The sequence below is a fragment of the Vipera berus genome (genome assembly GCF_964194415.1).
Source record: "Vipera berus genome assembly, chromosome: Z".
Classification (NCBI taxonomy): domain Eukaryota; kingdom Metazoa; phylum Chordata; class Lepidosauria; order Squamata; family Viperidae; genus Vipera; species Vipera berus.
This window is the reverse complement of record NC_138205.1, coordinates 93,814,880-93,835,386: the sequence shown is the minus strand read 5'-3', so window position 1 is coordinate 93,835,386 and position 20,507 is coordinate 93,814,880. Positions and strand designations below refer to the sequence as shown.

General features: G+C 39.6%; 1 protein-coding gene across 1 annotated transcript in view; it reads left to right on the top strand.

Moving 5' to 3' along the window:
- Nucleotides 1-2,978: 2,978 nt before the first annotated feature.
- The window catches only part of STK31 (serine/threonine kinase 31), a gene marked incomplete at its 5' end in the record, with an annotated part of 79,409 nt that continues 61,880 nt past the window's right edge, over nucleotides 2,979-20,507 (top strand). Inside the window, 7 exons of the mRNA XM_081342999.1 lie at nucleotides 2,979-3,006; nucleotides 3,081-3,133; nucleotides 3,389-3,487; nucleotides 4,985-5,059; nucleotides 9,941-10,099; nucleotides 11,094-11,431; nucleotides 19,526-19,694. Coding sequence (XP_081199125.1) covers nucleotides 2,979-3,006; nucleotides 3,081-3,133; nucleotides 3,389-3,487; nucleotides 4,985-5,059; nucleotides 9,941-10,099; nucleotides 11,094-11,431; nucleotides 19,526-19,694 — 921 coding nt within the window. The remainder of the gene's footprint in view (nucleotides 3,007-3,080; nucleotides 3,134-3,388; nucleotides 3,488-4,984; nucleotides 5,060-9,940; nucleotides 10,100-11,093; nucleotides 11,432-19,525; nucleotides 19,695-20,507) is intronic.

Below are 20,507 nucleotides of genomic sequence, written 5' to 3'. Positions count from 1 at the left end.
TTCTGTGTAATTTTGCCACCTCTTCTTAATCTCTTCAGCCTCTGTTAGGTCCCTGCCATTTTGGTCCTTTATCATGCCCATTTTTGCATGAAACATTTTCTTCATCTCTCCAATTTTCTTGAAAAGATCTCTGGTCCTCCCTATTCTATTGTTTTCTTCTATTTCTTTGCACTGTTCATTTAAGAAGGCACTCATCTCTTCTAGCTATTCTCTGGAATTTTGCATTCAATTGGGCGTATCTTTTTCTCCCTTGCCTTTCGCTTCCCTCCTTTCCTCAGCTATTTGCAAAGCTTCCTCAGACAGCCATTTTGCTTTCTTGCATTTCTTTTTCTTTGGGATGGTTTTGGTTGCTACTTGTTGTACAATGTTGCGAACCTCTGTCCATAGTTCTTCAGGCACTCTGTCTATCAGATCTAATTCCTTAAATCTATTTGTCACCTCTACTGTATATTCAACAGGGATATGATTTAATTCATACCTGACTGGCCTAGCGCTTTCCCCTAATTTCTTCAGTTTAAGCCTAAACTTTGCAATAAGAAGCTCATGGTCTGAGCCACAGTCAGCTCCTGGTTTTGTTTTTACTGACTGTATAGAGCTTCTCCATCTTTGGCTGCAGAGCATATAGTCAATCTGATTTCTGTGTTGACCGTCTGGTGATGTCCATGTGTAGAGCCGTCTCTTGGGTTGTTGGAAAAGAGTGTTTGCTATGACCATCGTATTCTCTTGACAATATTCTATCAGCCTGTGCCCTGCTTCATTTTGTACTCCAAGGCCAAACTTGCCTGTTATTCCGGTTATCTTTTGGCTTCTTACTTTAGCATTCCAATCCCCCATGATGATAAGGACATCATTTTTTGGTGTTAGTTCTATAAGGTGCTGTAGGGCTTCATAGAACCAGTCAATTTCATCCTCTTCAGCACTGGTGGTTGGGGCATAGACTTGAACTACTGTGATATTGAATAGTTTGCCTTGGATTTGAACTGAGATCATTTTGTCATTTTGAGGATTGTATCCCAGTATTGCTTTTCCTACTCTTTTATTGACTATGAAGGCTACTCCATTTCTTCTGAGGGATTCTTGCCCGCAGTAGTATACCTGATGGTCATCTGAATTAAATTCACCCATTCCTGTCCATTTTAGTTCGCTGATACCTAAGATGTCGATGTTCAGTCTTGTCATCTCTTGTTTGACCACGTCCAGCTTTCCTTGATTCATGGATCTTACATTCCAGTTTCCTATGGAGAAAAAATCATTACAGCATCGGACTTTGCTTTCACCACCAGACACATCCACAGCTGAGCGTCCTTTCGGCTTTGGCCCAGTCGCTTCATTCTTTCTGGCCCTAGTAGTACTAGCCCTCTGCTCTTCCCCAGTAGCATATTGGACGTCTTCCGACCTGAGCGGCTCATCTTCCAGCGTCATATCGTTTTGCCTTTTGGTACTGTCCATAGGGTTTTCATGGCAAAGATACTGGAGTGGTTTGCCATTTCCTTCTCCAGTGGATCACGTTTTGTCAGAACTCTCTGCTATGACCTTTCCGTCTTGAGTGGCCCTGCACGGCATACCTCATAGCTTCATTGAATTACCCAAGCCCCTTTGCCACGACAAGTCAGTAATCCATGAAGGGGTCACACTCAGAGCTCCCCATCTCCCCAAGATCTCCGTTGGGATTAAGGGTGTTTGGGGGCCTCTGGGAGCCTTGAAAACGCAGCGAACCGTTGCGTTTTCAAGCGTTACATTCACACTCAGATGGAGCTCCTCATGTCCGAAAGATCTCCATTCGGATAAGACGTGTTTGAGCGGCAGCCACTTGAGTTTCTCTGCTCTGTCCAAGTGAAAATAAGCAGCTGCTGCTGCTCAGACCAGGATTACTCTGAAGAATTTGTAGGTGCGCTGCTCGCTCTCATGCGCTGGCGTCATTGAGAGCAATCCCACTGTGCGCCTCTGCTTATTTTCACTTGGATGGAGAAATTCAAGCTGCTGCCGCTCAAACACCTCTTATCTGAAGGGAGATCTTTGGGAGATGAGGAGTTCCATCTGAGTGTGAATGTAACCCTTGGAAACACAGTGAATTTGCTTTGTTCTGAACTGCCCCATTTGCTCAGAAGGAGAGTCCAGTTTCCCCAATGTCTCCCTTCAGATAAGAAGTTTAGTAGCGGCAGGAGCTTGGGTTTCTCGGCTCCATCTGAGTGGAGGAAAGCGGAGGCACAGCAGCAGGATTGCTCTCAATAAGGCCAGCAGATACAAGCAAGCAGCGCACCTGGGTCTTATTGTTTGAGAGCAGTCTTGTTGCTGCGCCTCCGCTTTCCTCCACTTAGATTGAGCTGAGAAACTCAAGCTCTTGCTGCCGCTTGAGTAAGGAGGTCTGGCGCATGCAAGCGAACCGCTTAGCCGGGCCACTTACAGTATTGGTCCCTGCGCCCGGCCGACTCTGATTCCATGCTTCGCTCCGTAGGCATGCAAATGAAGCAAACACTTCTGTTCTCCCCCCCCCCCCCCCGAGAATGGAAGCTTCCAGGGCCATGATCTCTTTTGCAAAGAATGGGTGTTCGAACTTGCGGGATATTATGGCACCCAGGAGCTCCCATTGTCAGCAGGAAAGCATTTGCAAGGTTTTCTACTCTCCCTCAAAGGAAAGAAACCGTGGCAGAGAGGAGACAGATTTTGCAAGGTAAGGGACTCCAGCGTGGCAGGAAGGGAGGGGGAAAGCACTTGTGGGGAGTGGGGAAGGGAATAGGGTGAATACTGTACTGCAGAGCTTCTGCGGTCGCTTGTAAGGGCGAATGACTGCCGTGGTGCTGTAATAGTCATAATTTCGGGAAATACTCATAAGCATTAGGGGGCGCTGATCACGTAACTTTGAACGAGGGTTAAGTGAATGCTCGTAACTTGGGGATTACCTGTAGTGAAACTGCTTAAGTTATTAATAGGCTATTATTCTAATCACTGATTGCTTCCATATTTTAGGTTCTGTCATCATGGAGGAGGATTCAACATATAATAAAGGTAAATATATGAAGAGGGTATAGTTTTATTTTTTTAACAGTAAAATTATGATTTGACTATTTTTTCTTTCACAGTCGAAAGTGCAGTTGGCTGTCATATAGAAGATGCTGTAACCTTTTGGGCACAGGTAAGGTCAGAATTGTGGGGTATTATGAACAGCAATGTTGATTAAATTGAAATTAAAATAATTCATGCTTGAGGTAGTTATCTAAAAATTGAAATTCTTGATGCTTAAATTTGATAAAATCAAGCTTTTTAAAGATAAATTCATAAATTTTTACACACAGAATGTTTTATGTTTGAATCACTTTAGTATTTGTCATTTGTGGTATAAAAACCTTGAATGTATATATTGATTTGGATTTCAATGTGTGTTGTTTAGAACATTAATAAATCTCAGGAAATTTTAAAGATTAGCTCTGGTCTGGCTGAAATCTGTCCTCAAGCCGTCCCAGTTTTTGGCAATCCTGATTTCAATAAGGTAGGTTATGCCCATATTTTCTTATTTTATATAAGCATAAGATAACAGCTTGCAGGGATCACTTAAATTTGTATATTTTAACATGTACTCCAAGGATTTTTATTTGAAGTAAATTGATGAGCTTTTAAATAATATATTCCTGTCTTCTACCTCGGCTTTTAGTACATGCACAGAAAATATTGACTAGTTTTGCATTTCATGCTAAATGATAACAATATTTGTTATGACCCAGCCCAGATTGTTAATTGTGGCTTGTTCTACAAAACATGTGATCTGGCTTTTTATTTGCCTCGAAATATTAAATTCAAATGTTGTTTTCACTTATATTTGTCATACACTTTTGAGCTGCTTATGATAGAAAAGTTGAGTAAATATTTTAAATACAATACAGTATTTTAATACAATAACTCATTTTAATGCTGGTGGACAAAAAGGAATAGCTTGCAAACAGTTGTCATGGATGTGTGGCTATCAAAAAGAAAAATGTACTTCTAGTTGCTGTAGAAATATTACAACAATATGTACAAGTGGTCTTCAGTTACCGACTGCATCATGTAGCAATTGTTTGAAGTTAAGAGTTCACTAAAATAATAAAATAAATAACTGATCAGTCCTTGTGTTTCTGATCATCACATGAGCACTATTTGCATGTTTTATAAATGGCTTACAACAAACAGTTACTAGAGAAGGCAGAAGTAAAATTGGTCATGTGATTTTTGTTTAGCAATTGCAGTGCTTTTCTTAACCATAAGACTGTTATGGTCATGTGATTTTCTGCTTAGTAACCAAGTTACTAGTCCCAGTTGTGGTTGCTAAGCGAGGACTACCTGTATTAAAGATTTGTGGTTTAGTTTAGTAGCATCTTTAGTTTGGACAATTTGCTTGACTATCATAAAATCGTAAATAGAAGGACAGTATGGAAACAACATATCTTTGTCTGCTATAGAACTGTTTTATGGTTAAGCATGTGGATAATGGATCCTGGAAATTAGCCTAACAGACGAATTACTATTATTGTGCATAAAACTTTTCACACAGAATTCTTTGTATAAAATTGATTTTTTAAAAAAAACTTTTCCCAAAGAAGCAAAGATAATTTTTACAATGTTACCTGTAACTTCTAGATTTCCTCCCAATATTTGAGAAGAATTATTTTTTTCTCCATAGTTATAAAGGAGAAACAAAATTTTTCATCCCAGATTTTTTTTCCTTGGAAATTCAGATCTCTAATACCTAGTGGTATTAGGATGAAATTTTGGCTGCAAAAATTATAAACCCAAATAACCTGTGTGCATATCCAACTAGTGAGAATATCAGAATAAGATACTAAGCGTGAAAAAGAGGTATAAAACTATGGGATATATCTTTGGCAAATTGCTGGTAATCTTGATTTCTTTTCTGTTTATATTTATTGGGATGTCATGATGACTTTCTAAACAGGATCTAAAAAAATACATGGAAAGTTATAAATTGACCTAAATCTGTTTTAATCCTCAGATATACGGAGGTTGCTTTTCTGAAGATAAATGCTGGTACAGATGTAAAGTACTCAAAATTATCAGTGATGAAAAAGTGAGGATGATATTTTGATTAATAGCTGCTTGGCTTGATTTTTAAATATAATTTTGGAAATACAAAAATGGATTGACAAGAAAAATGAAGTTTTGCAAAGTACAGCAGGTTTAATTTTGTATCCTAGTTAATACACTATTCAAATTTCTTTTGCATTGTTCTGCTGCTGTATTTTAAAAACTAATGTTATATTTATGGGGAATTCAGTGGTTCTCCCCACTTCATTGTATAATTGGGAGAACTATTGACTTCTGATTTTAATGTCTAGGTCTAAACAGAGAAACTGTTTTTGTACAACCTGGACCAACTTTTTCATCCTATTTTGTTACATTTGCATACTTGCAAATAAGCCCACCAAAAATCTATGGGCTTGACTTTTTACTGACTAGTGTACACATTTGTATTGATGCCCTGAAAATTTTAAGTGCTATGACAGACATGTCAAACTTGCGATGTCATGTGACATCGTGCAACGTATCGGGACTGTTGCCATTGCTGGCAGTGGGATGGACGTGGCTTCTGCATGATGCGTCTAGCCCATGGGCCGGCCTGTGCTATGGAGACAGTTATTGAGTCTTTCTATCAGAGCAAGGAGTAGGTGTAGGAGATTTTCAAATAAAAGGCAGGTGTTTAATGGTCAAACAATTCAATAGTGTTCACAGTTCTGATTGAGAGAAAGGCTCAGACATTAACTTTCAAAAAGAGAAAGTTTATGGAAGTGTCCCTAGAGCAGGGCTTTTCAACTGGTGGTACGTGGCTGGTGGTATGCGGCGTTGCCTCCCTCCCCCGCTCTTTCCCAGCTCGCTTGCAGAAAACATGCTGCTTGGCGGTGGCCTGCAAGAACCCTACTGAGGGGTGTGTGAAGAGCGCAGGCGCAGAGCGAGGCCCTGCTTTCCCCAGGGACTCGTTGTGCAGCAACCGGATTGACTTCTTCTCGTGTGGGATCCGTGTCGCCCTTCCCCCCCCCTCTTCTTACTTCACAATTAAGTGTGAGCCTGATGGGAATAGAGCCATCCACTCCCTTGGCAGGTACGTGTTTGAGACCACGTTGTGGCCCTGAGCGCCAACCTCACAACCGCACCTCCTTCTTTCTCCCCTTCTCTCTGTCTCTTGTGGTCTTACGCTCTTCCATCTTCTCCCCCCCCTGCGAGCTTGCAATACCCCTCACGGACCTCACGTTTCCTCACGGGGCTTGAGACTTTTCCCCCTCTCTTCTTCCCGAGGTGCCCGGCTTTATGGAGGGGAAAGCAAAGTGGCCAGACGCGCGCGCCCTCCCAGAGGACTCATCCCATGGCAGCAGGTGGGAATTAAGGCCCACGTTTGTTTTGCTGATGCGCGCCAGGTGAAGCCATCAGAATGTGGGTGTGGAGGAAAAAATGTGCCCGCCTGACTCCACCCCCCCTACTGTTTCTCAGCATTTAACCCTTCGTCATCTCCGCGATGGCCGGTGGGCCTGCTCGCCAGTTTCCCCTTCCGGGCCAGGAGAAGCACAGAGCGTTACCTGTATCGCGGGCTTAAAGTCTGAAACAGCTGGGCTCTTGGCTGACTGATCACCTTTCTCCCCCCCCTCATCTTTTTGGGTTTTTTTTTTAACTTGCCGCTTTAGAGGCACTGTGAAGGCAAACTCCGGGAGGCGTGCACAGGGCAAGTGTCTTGGTCATCTTCTTCCCCCTCGCTCCGCTTTTTTCCCCTGCCCTTTCCTCAATGGCCTTGAAAGCATGCTGAGGAGGAGTTGGGGCATCCGGCCCTTTTTCTCTCTGCCACCGCTGCCACCGCCCTTTTGAAATGCCAGCATCCGACGAGAAGGCCACAAGTGGCAGTTCAGTCCCTCGCCTTCCTCCCCCGCAACAGGGACGTAGGACTGGCAGCAATGTCCCCTGTGGCGTCGAGCCGCCATTCTGTGCTCCATGCCATGGACTGCGGGGATTCCCCTCCCCACAGCTGCTGCAGGGAGCTCCACGCCCTCAGCTGTGATGACGCCACGGGGATTGCCCTCCCCACAGCTCAATGTCGGGTTGTCCCTCACCACACAGTCTCCCAGCTCTAACGCAGAATGAGCAGCAAAGGTGGCACATGGGTGTGACACTGTGTGCCGGGAGGCCGCATCCGGGGCTGCTAGTCAGCTGGTGATTTCGTACGGCCGGCCCTGACCTCCACCAATGGGCTCCAGTCCACAGAGAGCTCCCGGTGGGTTGATGGCTTCCCGGAAGCTGGGAGGGAGGTGGCGGCCCGGCACTGGGTTCCCCTTTCCTTTGTGTGTCGGGCCCATTGGCTCGACACAACTGTTGCTGCCGTCTTCCCTGCAAGCAAGTGAGCTGGGCAGGAGCCCAGGCGACACCGGCACTTGTGGCTTTTCTGCAGCGCAGACCTGAGGGCTGCTTCATTCCCGCTTGGCCTCTTGCAGGACCCGGACTGCCTTTACTGGCGGGAAACGCAGCGCTTCTTTCTCCACAGCAATGAAGCAGAGGCTTTGCTCTGTCTGCTTTGCTCTGCTAGAGAAATCCCTGTATATGCAAGACAGGCAGAAGTGATTGCCCTTTTGTAAGCAGGAAATCTTGCTGGTCTCCTCGCGAGGAAGGAAACCCCAGATGCGGGGCAAGTCAGGGAAAGAATGTATGTGTGGTTGGGAGAAATCCCCGGATGCAATTCCCATACAGGGATTTCTCTGGCAGAGGATGCCAGCAATTCAGGGTGGGGCTGCGGGCAAGGAGCATCTGGGATGGGGAAACCCCCTGCCCCGTTGCCTGCCTTCTCCTTTTTATCTGCAAGGGGAGGAGGAGGAAGTATTTATAATGAGGCTTGTATGCCGCCCTATCTCCCGAAGGACTCAGGGCGGCTAACAACAATAAAATACAATAAATACAAATATTAAAAAAGAAGTAAATTATGTCGAAGTCCCACTAAAACCAATAAAAACATTTAAAATCATAATTAAAACCCCATTATCATCAGTCCAGGTTGGCCTGTTGGAAAAGATATGTCTTAAGGTCATGACAAAAGGACCGAAGGTCTGGGGCCATCCGGAGCTCCCGGGGGAGCTGATTCCACCAAGCAGGTGCCCCAACAGAGGAGGCCCTCCCCCTGGGGGTTGCCAGCCGACATTGTCTGGCCGACGGCACCCTGAGGAGGCCCTCTCTGCGAGCACACAGGGCGATGGGAAATCGTTCCTGGCAGCAGACGGTCCTGCAAATATCCCGGGCCTAAACCATGTAGGGCTTTATAGGTAAGGACCAGGTAGATAGTGCAGAAGCAGCGGGTGAGATTGCAGTCCAACCCAGAGAAGGGGAATGAAGAGCAGGTTGGAGAATGTGTCTTTCTCCCCCCACCCCTGGAGGGAGAAGCCCTTCTTGCGTGCCGCCCTGGCAGCGCCGTGCAAAGCTGCCAGCACCCAGCTACGGTGGGTCAAGCAGCAACCCCGGGCAAAGGAAGGGCGTGCGTGCGGCCACCTTCAAGCATGTGCTCTCCTCTGCCTCTGCATGCGCACAGGCAGGGCCGTGATGTCGCTGGTTCACTTCACCCCTGGCCGCTCCGTGTGGTGAGAATCCTCTGTTGCCTGGGGTCTGGGCAGCATAGTACAGGACAATGGGAGGGAGCGAGGGAAGGAAGGAAGGAAGGGAGGGAGGGGAAAAGGGAAGGGAGGGAAGGAAGGAAAGAAGGGACAAAGAGGGGAGGGAGGGAGGGACAATGGAAAGGAGGAAGGGACGGAGGGAAGGAAGGAGAGAAAGGGAGGGACAATGGGAGGGAGGAAAGGGAGGAGGGACAACGGGAAGGAAAGAAGGAAGAAAGGAAGGAAAGGTAGGGACAATGGGAGAGGGATGGAAGGAAGCGATAAAGAGGGAAGGAGGGAAAGGAAGGGAGGAAGGAAAGAATAGTAGGGACAATGGGAGAGATGGAGGGAAAGAAGGGAAAAAGGGAAGGAAGGAAGAAAGGAAGGAAAGAAAGAAATGTAGGGACAATGGGAGAGGGAGGGAAGGAAGGCACCCACCCCAGTCCCACCCCCATCCACCAGAGACCCACGGATTCCCCCCCCTTACAGGCACCCCACAACCTGAGTGATGAGCTGGCCACGCCCCCCAGCCATTGGGACACAGAACGTCATAAGTATGAATCAGTTGCCAAGCATCTGAATGACCCTGGGGATGCTGCAACAGTCATAAGTGAAAAATGGTCATAAGTCACTTTTTTCAGTGCTGTTGTAATTTAGAACTAAGTGAATTGTAAGTCGAGGACTACCTGTACTTTATCATTTTTTCCTTTTTGGGGGGGGTGTCAGGTTTTTGACACCTTGCTGGGTGACTGGTGGTACTCGGAGAGTTCCTTATCCTAAAAGTAGTACAATGGGTGAAAAGGTTGAAAAGCCCTGACCTAGAGAACAGACTTTGATTACTTAGAGTATATTTTCTCTTGTCTTTGTTTATTTTGTTCTATTGGTTGTTTTTATCTGTAAACACATATTCAGTAATTAGATTTTATTTCCATTATCCTTTAGTTGCATGTTTACTTTTATTATAAATTAAAGTGATATTTCTTTATCCAGATTGTTTGCCCATTGAAAACTGATTCCTTAATACATTGTGTTATTTATAATGCTAAGCTCCCTGATTTTTACATATCCCTATGAAGAAAATCAGAAAGGAAGAAGGCTTTCCTGCTTTGCTCATAACGAAGGAGCAAAATAAAGGTGATCCTCAAATAAAATAAGTACATGGTATAAACAGAGTTTACTTTGTGCTCTTGGAGAACCCAGTATGTGGGAAATGGTTATAAGATGCCCAGCAAGAAGGGAATGGGATGGAGTATCAACTGGAAAGAACAGGCTTCACTACCTTACAACTTCAAAAGGCAGATTTTATTTTTATCGCTGTTATTTTGCTTTTACAGTGTCAAGTGTTATACATTGACTATGGGAACTCTGAGGTCCTCAGAAGATCAGAAATAGTTGAGATCACAGAAAACTTGCAGTTTCCTGGTGTGGCAAAAAAGTATAAATTGTGGGGATTACAGTTATCAGCTAATATAGATTTAAATCAATTTGATCTGGTAAGCCAGGTTTCATGTGATTATGTTTGTGCATGTAAATTTCAAATGTAAACTCTATGGTACTTGTGATAAGGGTGTGTAGAAAAATACATATAAAAATTGCAAAGAAAAGTAGCAGCATTAATTCTTCTCTTGGTAGCATTCCTGTTATTTTCATTGTGAACTATTTATTCTTCCTCTCTATTTTACTGATTGTGAAAAAACTAGTTTGACACAAACATGCCTTCTGTAACATCTTACTGACTTCATGAAGAGATACCTGAACAAGGAAATGAGCTTTTGTTTTCTTCCTGAACCTTTCCCATTTTAATTTCATTTATACAGAGGCAAAATGGTGAAAAGCAGTCTGGGTCATTCATATTTCCCCAAGGGTTGTATAAAAGTGGGTTTCACTTATAGATAGTTTTTAATTTCTGGCCAGGACACCATAAATGGAACATTGCCCTTGATTGCCACAGTCAGTATCCTCAAAGATCCTCAGATTATAAGAAACTGAGAATAAATGCTCAGATGAAAGGGATAGGGGGAAAAAAGGCACAATCAGTAACAAAACAGGTATGTTTTGATCTGATCAGGTCATTACTCCATTTTATGCACCTTTTTACCTATAGAGGAATTACCAATTAAGATGAACAGGCAAGGGAGATATCTTGAATATTTATATTAATCACCCAGCTAAAGGCATTCAATTTCTGTTTTATGTATAATGACAAGAACCGTCAAAATATTTTGCAGAAAAGAAGTGGATATACTTTCTAGGTTTTGATTAAATGCATATAATGCTAAATTAGATTGAGTGGCTCTGATAGATATCAAGGTGATGCAAGTACTGGAAGCAATTTGTGAATTTGTTTAATTTGTTTTTTACGAGAGAGAGAGAAAGAGAGAGAGAGAGAGAGAGAATATACAGCAGTGCACTTCATGATTTCTGAGATTCTTTAATTGTTATACCATATTTCAACTTCTGTAATACTTTCTAAATTTTATTTTGCAGGGGAGGATATTTCTTAATAGTTTGATATTTGAAAAAGAGGTGAAGATAACACATAAAGCCATGCATCGGGACGGCACCATTGTTGCCCAGGCAGAATGTGGTTTACTGGATGTTGGGGAAGAAATGGCTAAGAAAGGCTTTGTTGAACTTCGCAAATCTCCCATAAAAAATAAATTCTTTGAGACAAAAGTGGATTTCTTTTTGCATAGGAATTCCAAAACATCAACTCCAAGATGGGGAATGAACTCTGTAGCAAGCAGTAGAATGCCAGGAAGTCATGGTGATATGTTTCTGAGTGAAAAAAATGAAAATTCTATAAATCATTTTTCTTCGATTCAGTAAGTTATAGTGGGAAAGGGTTTTCTGTGATATAATTTGAAGGGCAAGGGTACATAATGATTTCTTAGAATAACTATGCAACCTGAACCCATGGGTACAATATACTGCATCCAGTTTTTAATTTTTAACTTGATATAATGGAAAAATTATTATTCATATATTAATTACATTAACATAAATGGGTAATTTATCTGAATTTTAAATTTGATCCTCATTTTATTAAAGGTTGCTGTCTTGGTCCCTCCTGCATTTTGGAGCATATTCTCCAGCAGAATGCTGAAAGACCAAGGGTGGTCCAGTTTTGGTTAATTTAGCCTGAATTTTTCTTCAGAAGAAAATGAGAAAAGCTAAACAACTTTTAAGTAATAATTTTTATTATTGTTTTGCTGATATAAAATATAAATAAAAATAAAGACAATAGGAAAGAGGTAAGGGCAAAAGGAAAGGGGAATATAAGGAGGAAGGGGGTCAAATCTGTGCCTTCCAACTTTTTTGGTGCAGTAAGTTAGATGATAAAATTAGTCTCAGCTTTTTACCTATATAAAGATAGTGCTAGCCATTTCTATAACAACTACCTATTTAACCATCAAAACCCAAAATTAAAACTTCATTTTTATGTCTTTTGAGCAGAAACTCCCGAAAGTGGTTTCCAAATGAAAACAAAACTAGTTACATTATTTTTCTTAATTAAAATAATTGCAATAAAGTTCCATTTTTTTCCAGATCTGTGTCCAATAGTCATAAAAGAATTTTTTTTGGTTTCTATTTTCTTGTTTTTTATATATATTTTTTCTCATTTTACATTTGAGTATTTTAAAAAGCAATGTGAAGACTGGGTTAATCAATAGTTCAATGGCATACATAAATCTTTAGTATAAACCTCATGTTACAACATCAGATATTTCCTCTCTTTTCCCCTTAATATCTACTATCTCATGTTAAGCTAATACAGTTATTATCAACTGAATAAAAATATTTGTGTTACAATTATCAATAGTGTTTAGCTTATACATATCTTAATTGCCTTTTCATTCTATCCTTATATACAGGCAATGTCCTGTTACTGCTCCCCCCCCCAAGCTTTCCCATCAATATTCAAATTAACATTTGTTATTTATGATTTCCAAGTTTTTTATATTTAGGTGACCAAAGTTTCCCTTATCTCAACTTCTTCCAATATTCTAAATACACAACTTATCTATTTGATTATAGGTTGACCCTTCTTTGTGGCAGCACCTTCGATATTGGAACACTGTTATTGTGTCACCCCTGGTCGTTCTTTTTATTAAACTAGAATTATCCAATTCTTGCAACCATTCTTTGTATGTTTTAGCCTCCAGTCCCCTAATAATCTTTGTTGTTCTTCTCTGTACTTTTCTAGTTTCAGTATCTTTTTTTATACTGTGGTGACCAAAAATAGATGCAATATTCTAAGAGTGTTCTTATCAAGGCATTATAAAGTGATATTAACACTTCACAAGATCTTGATTTTATCCCTCTGTTAATTGGCTTTTTTGGCTTGCATTGGCTTTTGGGGCATGTGCAGCACACTGCTGACTCATATTTAAGTGATTATCTACCAGGACTCCATAGTTACTATTGGGCCAGGTATCACCTATTTTATATATATATATTTGTTTTTTCTTTCCTAAATGTAGAATCTTAGTTGTCTCACCATTGAATTTCATTTTGTTATATAGGGCCCAGAGTTCAAGTCAATCAAGATCTTCCTGTATCTTGAGCCTATCTTGAGTGTTGGCTAGTTCTGCAAATTTGATGAGTTTCCCTTCTATTCCCTCGTTTATAGCATCAATACATTGATAAGATATTAAAGAGTACTGGGCCTAAGACAGAGCCTTAGGATACCCCACTGCATTGGTCAGCCGGCCATGAATCCATCTGGTGGTGATGCTGTGCAACCCATATTTTTCTATCTTAACAAATAGTAGGTTGTTGTCTACTTTATCAAATCCGTAAAGGTAAAGGTTCCCCTGCACATGCGTGCTAGTTGTTTCCAACTCTAGGGGCCAGTGCTCATCTCTGTTTCAAAGCCGAAGAGCCAGCGTTTGTCTGAGGACGTCTCCGTGGTCATGTGGCCGGCATGACTAGACACCAAAGGCGCACGGAATGCTGTTACCTTCCCACCGTAGTGGTCTCTATTTTTCTACTTGCATTTTTACGTGCTTTCGAACTGCTAGGTTGGCAGAAGCTGGGATGAGTAACAGGCGCTTACTCTGTTACGCGGCACTCGGGATTCAACCCACCAAACTGCCGACCTTGACAAGCTCAGCGTCCTAACCCACTGAGCCACTGCGTCCACTTCAAATCCACAGAATTTTGGTAGTCTAAAAAGATCTTATTGTCAAAGAATGCAATAAGATTTGTTTGACATGATCTGTTTTTGACAAAACCATTTTGGCTTCTGGTTATGACTTTGTTTGCCTCTAGGTGTTTATAGATTCTCTGCTTGATTATCTTTTTTATTATCTTGATTATCTTCCCAGCTGTCAGACTGATAGGTCTGTAGTTTCCTGGATCCAATTGTTTTCCTTTTTTGAAAATGGGAACTGCATCAGCCCTTTTCCAGTCATCTGATAGTTCCTTAGTGCTACAGGATCTTTAAAGTATGTAGTTTAGTGGTTCTGAGATCACATTTGATAATTCTTTTAGAACCTTGGGTTGTAATCAATTTGATCCTGGTGATTTGAACTTCTTTACAATGAATAGGTGTTATCATTTTCTTACTTATTTAGACTTGCATTCATAGTCTGTATGAAAGCAAGTATTTTTTTAATAGGTTGAACTGTTTTTTTTCTTTTGTGTAAATATAGATGCAAAAAAATGAGTTAAGCAATTCTGCTTTCTCCCTGCTATTTGTCCCCTTCTTGCTGTTTTCTCCCATTAATGGACAATTGTTACCTTGACTTTTTTCTTGTTTTTTACATGTTGAAAGAAGCTTTTTTTGATGTTAATTTTTGACTTTTGTCGCAAGCCTTAGTTTATTTTGAGCTTTAGCTTTCCTGACTTCATCTTTGCAAGTTTTGGGTATTTGCTGATATTCTGCCCAAGTTAAATGCTCCCTTTCCACATTTTTTACTTTTCCTTTGTGTCTTTCAGTTTATCAGAGTTCTTCGTGAGCCATGCTAGTTTATTTTGAGATCTCTTTATTTTTTTTCTTAATTGGAATTGTGCTAGACTGGAGTTTTATAATCTTACTTTTCAAAGTTTCTTAAGCTTCTTGGATTGTTTTCCCTGTAAGGATTTTTATCCATGGAATCCTTCTCAAGCTCTTTCTAAGTTTGTTGAAATTAGCTCTTTTGAAGTCCAAGACTCTAGTATGACTTTGTTCTATTGCATATTTGTATAATGTTGAATTCCAGGATTGTATGGTTATTCCCCCCCCCAAGGTTGCTGTAACTTTGCCTTCTATCATTTCATCTTTTGTTACTGAGAATTAAGTCCAATATGGCTGACCCCCTAATTCTCTTCTCTACCTTTTGGAAGACAAAGTTGCCTGCTAGGTTTGTCAGATATCTTTTTGACCTTCCACTAGGTGCACAGTTCATCTCTTAAGTTGATGTCAGAATTGTTAAAGTCCCCCATTACTAATGTAGTGTGCTTCCTACATACCTTAGTTAACTGACTATCAAAAAGTTCATGTATTTCTCTGTTTGGTTGGGTGGCTTCTAGTATTCACCTATGGCAATGTAATTCTATTTTCCTTTTATATTGACCCAAATGCATTCAAGATGGTTTTCATCATTATTCTGCTGTATTTCTGTAGAAATAAAGTTATTTCTTATATATAGTGCATCTCCACCTCCCCCTTTTATTAGGTCTGTTTCTTTTAGACAATTTAAATACCTCTAGCACAGGCAAGTCAAATTGCCAGCCCACGGGCCGGATGCGTCACGCCGAAGCCACACCCACCCCATTGCTGGCAATGGGGAAAAATTGCAATACATTGTGCGATCATCGCGAGTTTGACATGCTTGCTTTAGCGGCAGGGCTTTTTTTGTCATAGAACGCACTGGAACAAAGTTCCACCACTTTTTTTCAGTGGATTTTCCAGAGTTGCATTCTTTTCCCATTGTTTCCCTTCTTATCCTCGTTTGTTTTTGAAAATGCCCCGCTGGCAGTACGGTGTGAGCGGGGTCCCTTCCAGCACTGTCTGCCTCCACTAGGAGGAGCCATGAGGTGCTAGAGCACCACAGCCAGAGTGTGACTTGATTGGCTGGGTCGGACCATATGGTATGGAAGCCGATGGTGGCAGTGGGAGACACATAAACATGGAGGCCATTTTTCATGAGACAGTGAGCGAGCCTTTTGCCTTCCCTTACAGAAGGTGGGGTGTGAGGTTAAAAAGAGGCAAAGCGAGAGGAAAGAAAAGTGGCTGGCGTGGAAGCTTGTCTGAAAGTGAAACTGCTGTTTTTGTTCCTTGGGTAGTTCAAAGGCTAGGATGTGTATGAAAATCTCTTTTTAGTCTTTTATACTTTATATTCAAACTGCAGAGGGGAAGAATAAGAATAAAACCAATGTCTTGTGATTTGGAAGTATTATTAATAGTACTATACATTAATTATGTATTGGTCAGATATAAAGGTAGACTTACAGTATGAGGTTTAATCAGATGTATTTATTAAATTGGGTTTAACTTAAAGGTAAATTAAAAGTAATCTGTTCACTGACAAGTTTCAACTTTAATTTGTTTCAAGTCAATATCCATATTAAACTCCAAGTGTAAATTTTTCCACCTTGTTTGACAACTTCTTAAAAATGAATCTTTAACAAGCAACCAAATTTTGTTTTATTGGGCCAATTTCATTCTACATAGAAAGCTGATATTTCCACTCATTAAACTAAATGGGTATGTCAATGGTAAATGTTTGAAAAGATTAATAAAATGCCTTCTTGTAATTTAAAGCCACACAGTGCATGGTAACATTAATAGTATTAACTTACCTTGAACAAAATTCTAGTTTTTTAGATACACTATAAATTGAAGGATTTTTTTTTCCAACTACAAAGGTAAACCTTGTAGGGTAGGCAAGGCGGGTTGTATGACATGTTCCGGCAACTTTTTTTCTTTTTTCTTTTTTACAAAAAAAGCACTGTAGCGGTATGCTCCATTCATGGGTTTCCTCCCACCAAGTTTCCGTAATGGTAACAATATGATATCTACCCTCATGTACTTTGATTTCTATCTCATAGGTGCTTTTTCAAAAGGCAACTGGACTATTTTTCCTTGAGAAAGAAGAAGACAATTCACTTCAGAAGCTTCTGGAATGAGAAGTGAATGTCTTCTTTTTCTTCATATAAAAACAGTCCAGTTTCCTTTTAAAAAGCATCTTTGAGAAAACTGTGATCTAGATGATTAAGAATATCCATAGACACTTGGATTTCTAGTTCACCCTGTTTATTCTTCATACTTGTGCATTGGTATACAAGTATTTTTGACTGATTTCTTTTTTTCTTTTTGTAAATATTTTATTAGAATTTTTTAACATAACATAAATCATAAAACAGAATGTTGTCTTGGTAACATTTATAAGACAGTCCTTAACAATTTCTATAATCTATATTCCATATTTTAATTATTTGATTTCCCCTTTCCCCAATGTATCTTTCTTTGCAAAACATTAAGACAGTTTTATTTGCTTAACAACAGTTCAATATATAGTTTCAATAATCCTATATATCATTTTAGTTGCCTTATCATAAATCCTGTCACCATATTTATTTCAGCTTATTTCTCCCCTTTTTAACACTTAACTATATTTACCTTGGTGGATTTCATTTTGTTTTTTCCATACCCTCTAATATTTTTATATTTCCCAATCAATAAGTAAAAAAAAGAAACAAAAAGAAAGAAAGAAGAGCAGCTTATTTCTCCCTCCAAATTCCAAGTGTTCTTACAAATAACAATCAGTTCAATATTCAACTATATTTACATTAGTGGATTTAAGTACTAAATTACAAACAATAACATATGAAAATATGTATTTCTCCTAATTTAATATATATTTATTCCCTTAATTTCTCATTCTTTTTAACCATAGCTAAGAATGTATTTAGTCTATTTAAAACTTTGAACATTCCATTCAGTAGTTCTAATCATCTAAACCTTTAAATCTCATTCAAAACACATTTTTTTATATTTTTCTTATCATCACATTTAAGTAGCTAAAACGTTTGCTTTTGTTTAAATCAATTCAACTCAGAAGAATAGAAAAAAAACAAAACAAAAAAACAACAAAACACAATTATATTGATTTGGAGGAAGAAAAAGAAGAAAAAATTTCCCTCTAAGAGTAGTATATTTCAAAATTTTCCCATTTCTTAGCCATATTCAAACAAATGTTTCTTTTTGAAGTATTCTTTCTGATATATTCCATCTTTTTCCTGATGTTTCATCATCATCACTTGTTTCCCTACAGGGAATTTTTTCTCATTTTCCTTATCTTCAAAGTTGTTTAGACGTATTAAAATATTTCCCAATAGAATTAAATCATATTTTTTTATTTTATATGATTCCATCTTCAAGTCTCTATTCTCAAAATTATATTTAATCATCTCTACTGTATTTTCCTGAGGAATTTCTTGGAGTGAAATTAAGTTGAATATGAGTTGATTCATACTCTGAAAGTTATTTTGGATTTCTATGTAGTTTAAAGTCATTGTCCTTTGAAATTGTTGTCACTCATCACATATTTCCTTTTGTAAAGTATTCATTGCTTCAGCTGTGTTAACTTTGTTTAAACAGGTGCATTAAAGTTCAAAGGGAAAAAAAAGAAGAAAAATCCTCATCCATCAGCAGGTGTCAGCATTTGCTCATTTTTCATGTCTTTCTAGTTGTTTTCTTTCTCTAAAGGGTAAATGTTGCCGCCCGACTGAAAGGGAGGGAGCGAAGTCCCCCTCCCCCTTTCCTTCTTCGGAGATCTCTTATTTTGGGGATTTTTTTCTTCAGGAAAGTTGGTAGGATAGAGAAAATCAGTATTCTTACCCAGATTCAAGCATGCTGTTTATTATTTCGCTTAGTTTAATTGCTTATGACTTCTGTTGCTTCAGCTATGACTGGATATGGTGTTAGCCAGCCTTTTCTTCCGTTGGTTTCTGGGAGGCTTCTCCTGGACTGTTCGGAGAGACTGCCACCTCTCCTAAGTCCCTGGGATTTCGTTCCTTCATTCCACCCCTTCACGGTGGATTCTGGCCCCTTAGGGTCCCCAACAAAAAGAAATTTCAGCCGGAGGATCCGACGTTTCGAATTCTCCAACTGCTCTGCTGAGAAACAGGAACCGGAAGTCATATTTTTGACTGATTTCTATATAACCTGTTTTGTGTCTAAATTCCCCTACATACTTACCACCTGTTTGATTAGTGTACAGGGTATGGCACATACTATGAAAGGCTTCATTTTTCTTAATACTAATGTTAATATTCTTATCCTCATAAACATCTATGTTAACAGTGCTGACAATCCTATTAGTTTTAGATTGCTGGGAGCAGAAATGTTCTTCACTGATTTACTCTCTGTCCCCATTATTCAGTTTAAATGATTATTCTTCAGAAAACCCTTTCACACTAAGATGTTCATCATTAACATACAACACAATTTCAAATTCCTTTTGAACCACTTCAAATCCACGTATTTTCCTGCCTAAATTTTAAAATTATAAATAAGAAAACCAGGCAACACATTTTTCTGACTCAAAACAACTTATGTTCATATTATTGTCAATAAAACAAGGATGTGCCACAGATTTCTAGGTATTGAAGTTGAAGCTTAATTATCATCCAAGTGTTAATGTGTGATGTGAATTTTTTGACCTCATTGGGAGTAATGCATATAATAAGCTTTTGTGTTAGCTTAGCAGTAGAGTGGAATATACTGGAAAAAGATATTCTTACTTTCTTAGGAAGCAAAGCCATAAAAGTTGTTTTTGTTTTACTCAGGTTTGTTACAACAAAGATAAATTAATTAGCTAGTAAAGATGTACTTGATGGACTTTGGACACAATTCCTTAAAACACCGCTTTAAAATTCCTTTGATAAGTGTGTTCCAAGAATAATAGAATGGTAATTTGTGATTTTAGAAGGATGTCAGATACTAGCCTGGAAAAGATCAGGGAGGATCAGAAGTTGATTGAGGAGATTGAGAAATTAAAAGAAGAAAAGGTGACTTTCAAAAAAGAAAACCAAATTCTTTCCCATCAATGTGAAATACAGGAATCAACAATACATAAACTGACGTGTGATCTGGAGGTAGGATAAATAGAATGTTGCTACATCCATAATTATGTAATTGTCAGTCTTACAATAATGAAATGATGTAGAAAACATTTTTCCTTTCTCCTTAGTGGAAAATGAAGGTGGATGCTTGATGATCAGTGTTTCTCAGCCTTGGTCACTTTTAAGAAATAGGGACTTCAAGAATTCTTATCCAACGCTCTTAAAGTGTCCCAGGTTAAGAAACACTGACCTTGATGTTCTTTCTTTAATGTGTTAACTTCTGTCAGTGGATTCTGTGGGCCTGACCAAATGTAATTAGTAACGAAGGTGCCTGAGACAATAGAGATCCAGCTAATATAAGCAATTCTTTAGAGTAGCATTTGTTAACCTGGTACCCTTTAGCTCAAGGATAGCTAGTCCACAATCACTTTTACTAACCAAGCGCTTCTGGTCAGGATTGGTAAAAATCACCATTTAAGGCAGAAACCCACTAAAGTATAAGTTGTAAAACAAGCTTATCATGGTCTTAAAATCAAACTCTGAAACTCATCTTCCATGTTGGGGAAATGTTGCCTTGCCTGCTTGTCCAGATGTGTAACATGGCTTCTTTCAATTTGTTTTATCATGCTTACCTTTGCCTTCCTTAGTAATAATAAATGTGGCCCTTGACTGCTGAAAAGCTGCTTACTCTCTGTTTATCTTGGCTCATCGTCACCACCATTTCCAGTTAAAATATTTATGCCAACACTGTTTTCCTTTGTGATTCTAATTGCCTAAAGCAAAAATCTGTGTATGTGTATGAAAGATCTACTTAGTCCTGTGCAGTTCTTCAGTGAAAGATTGATA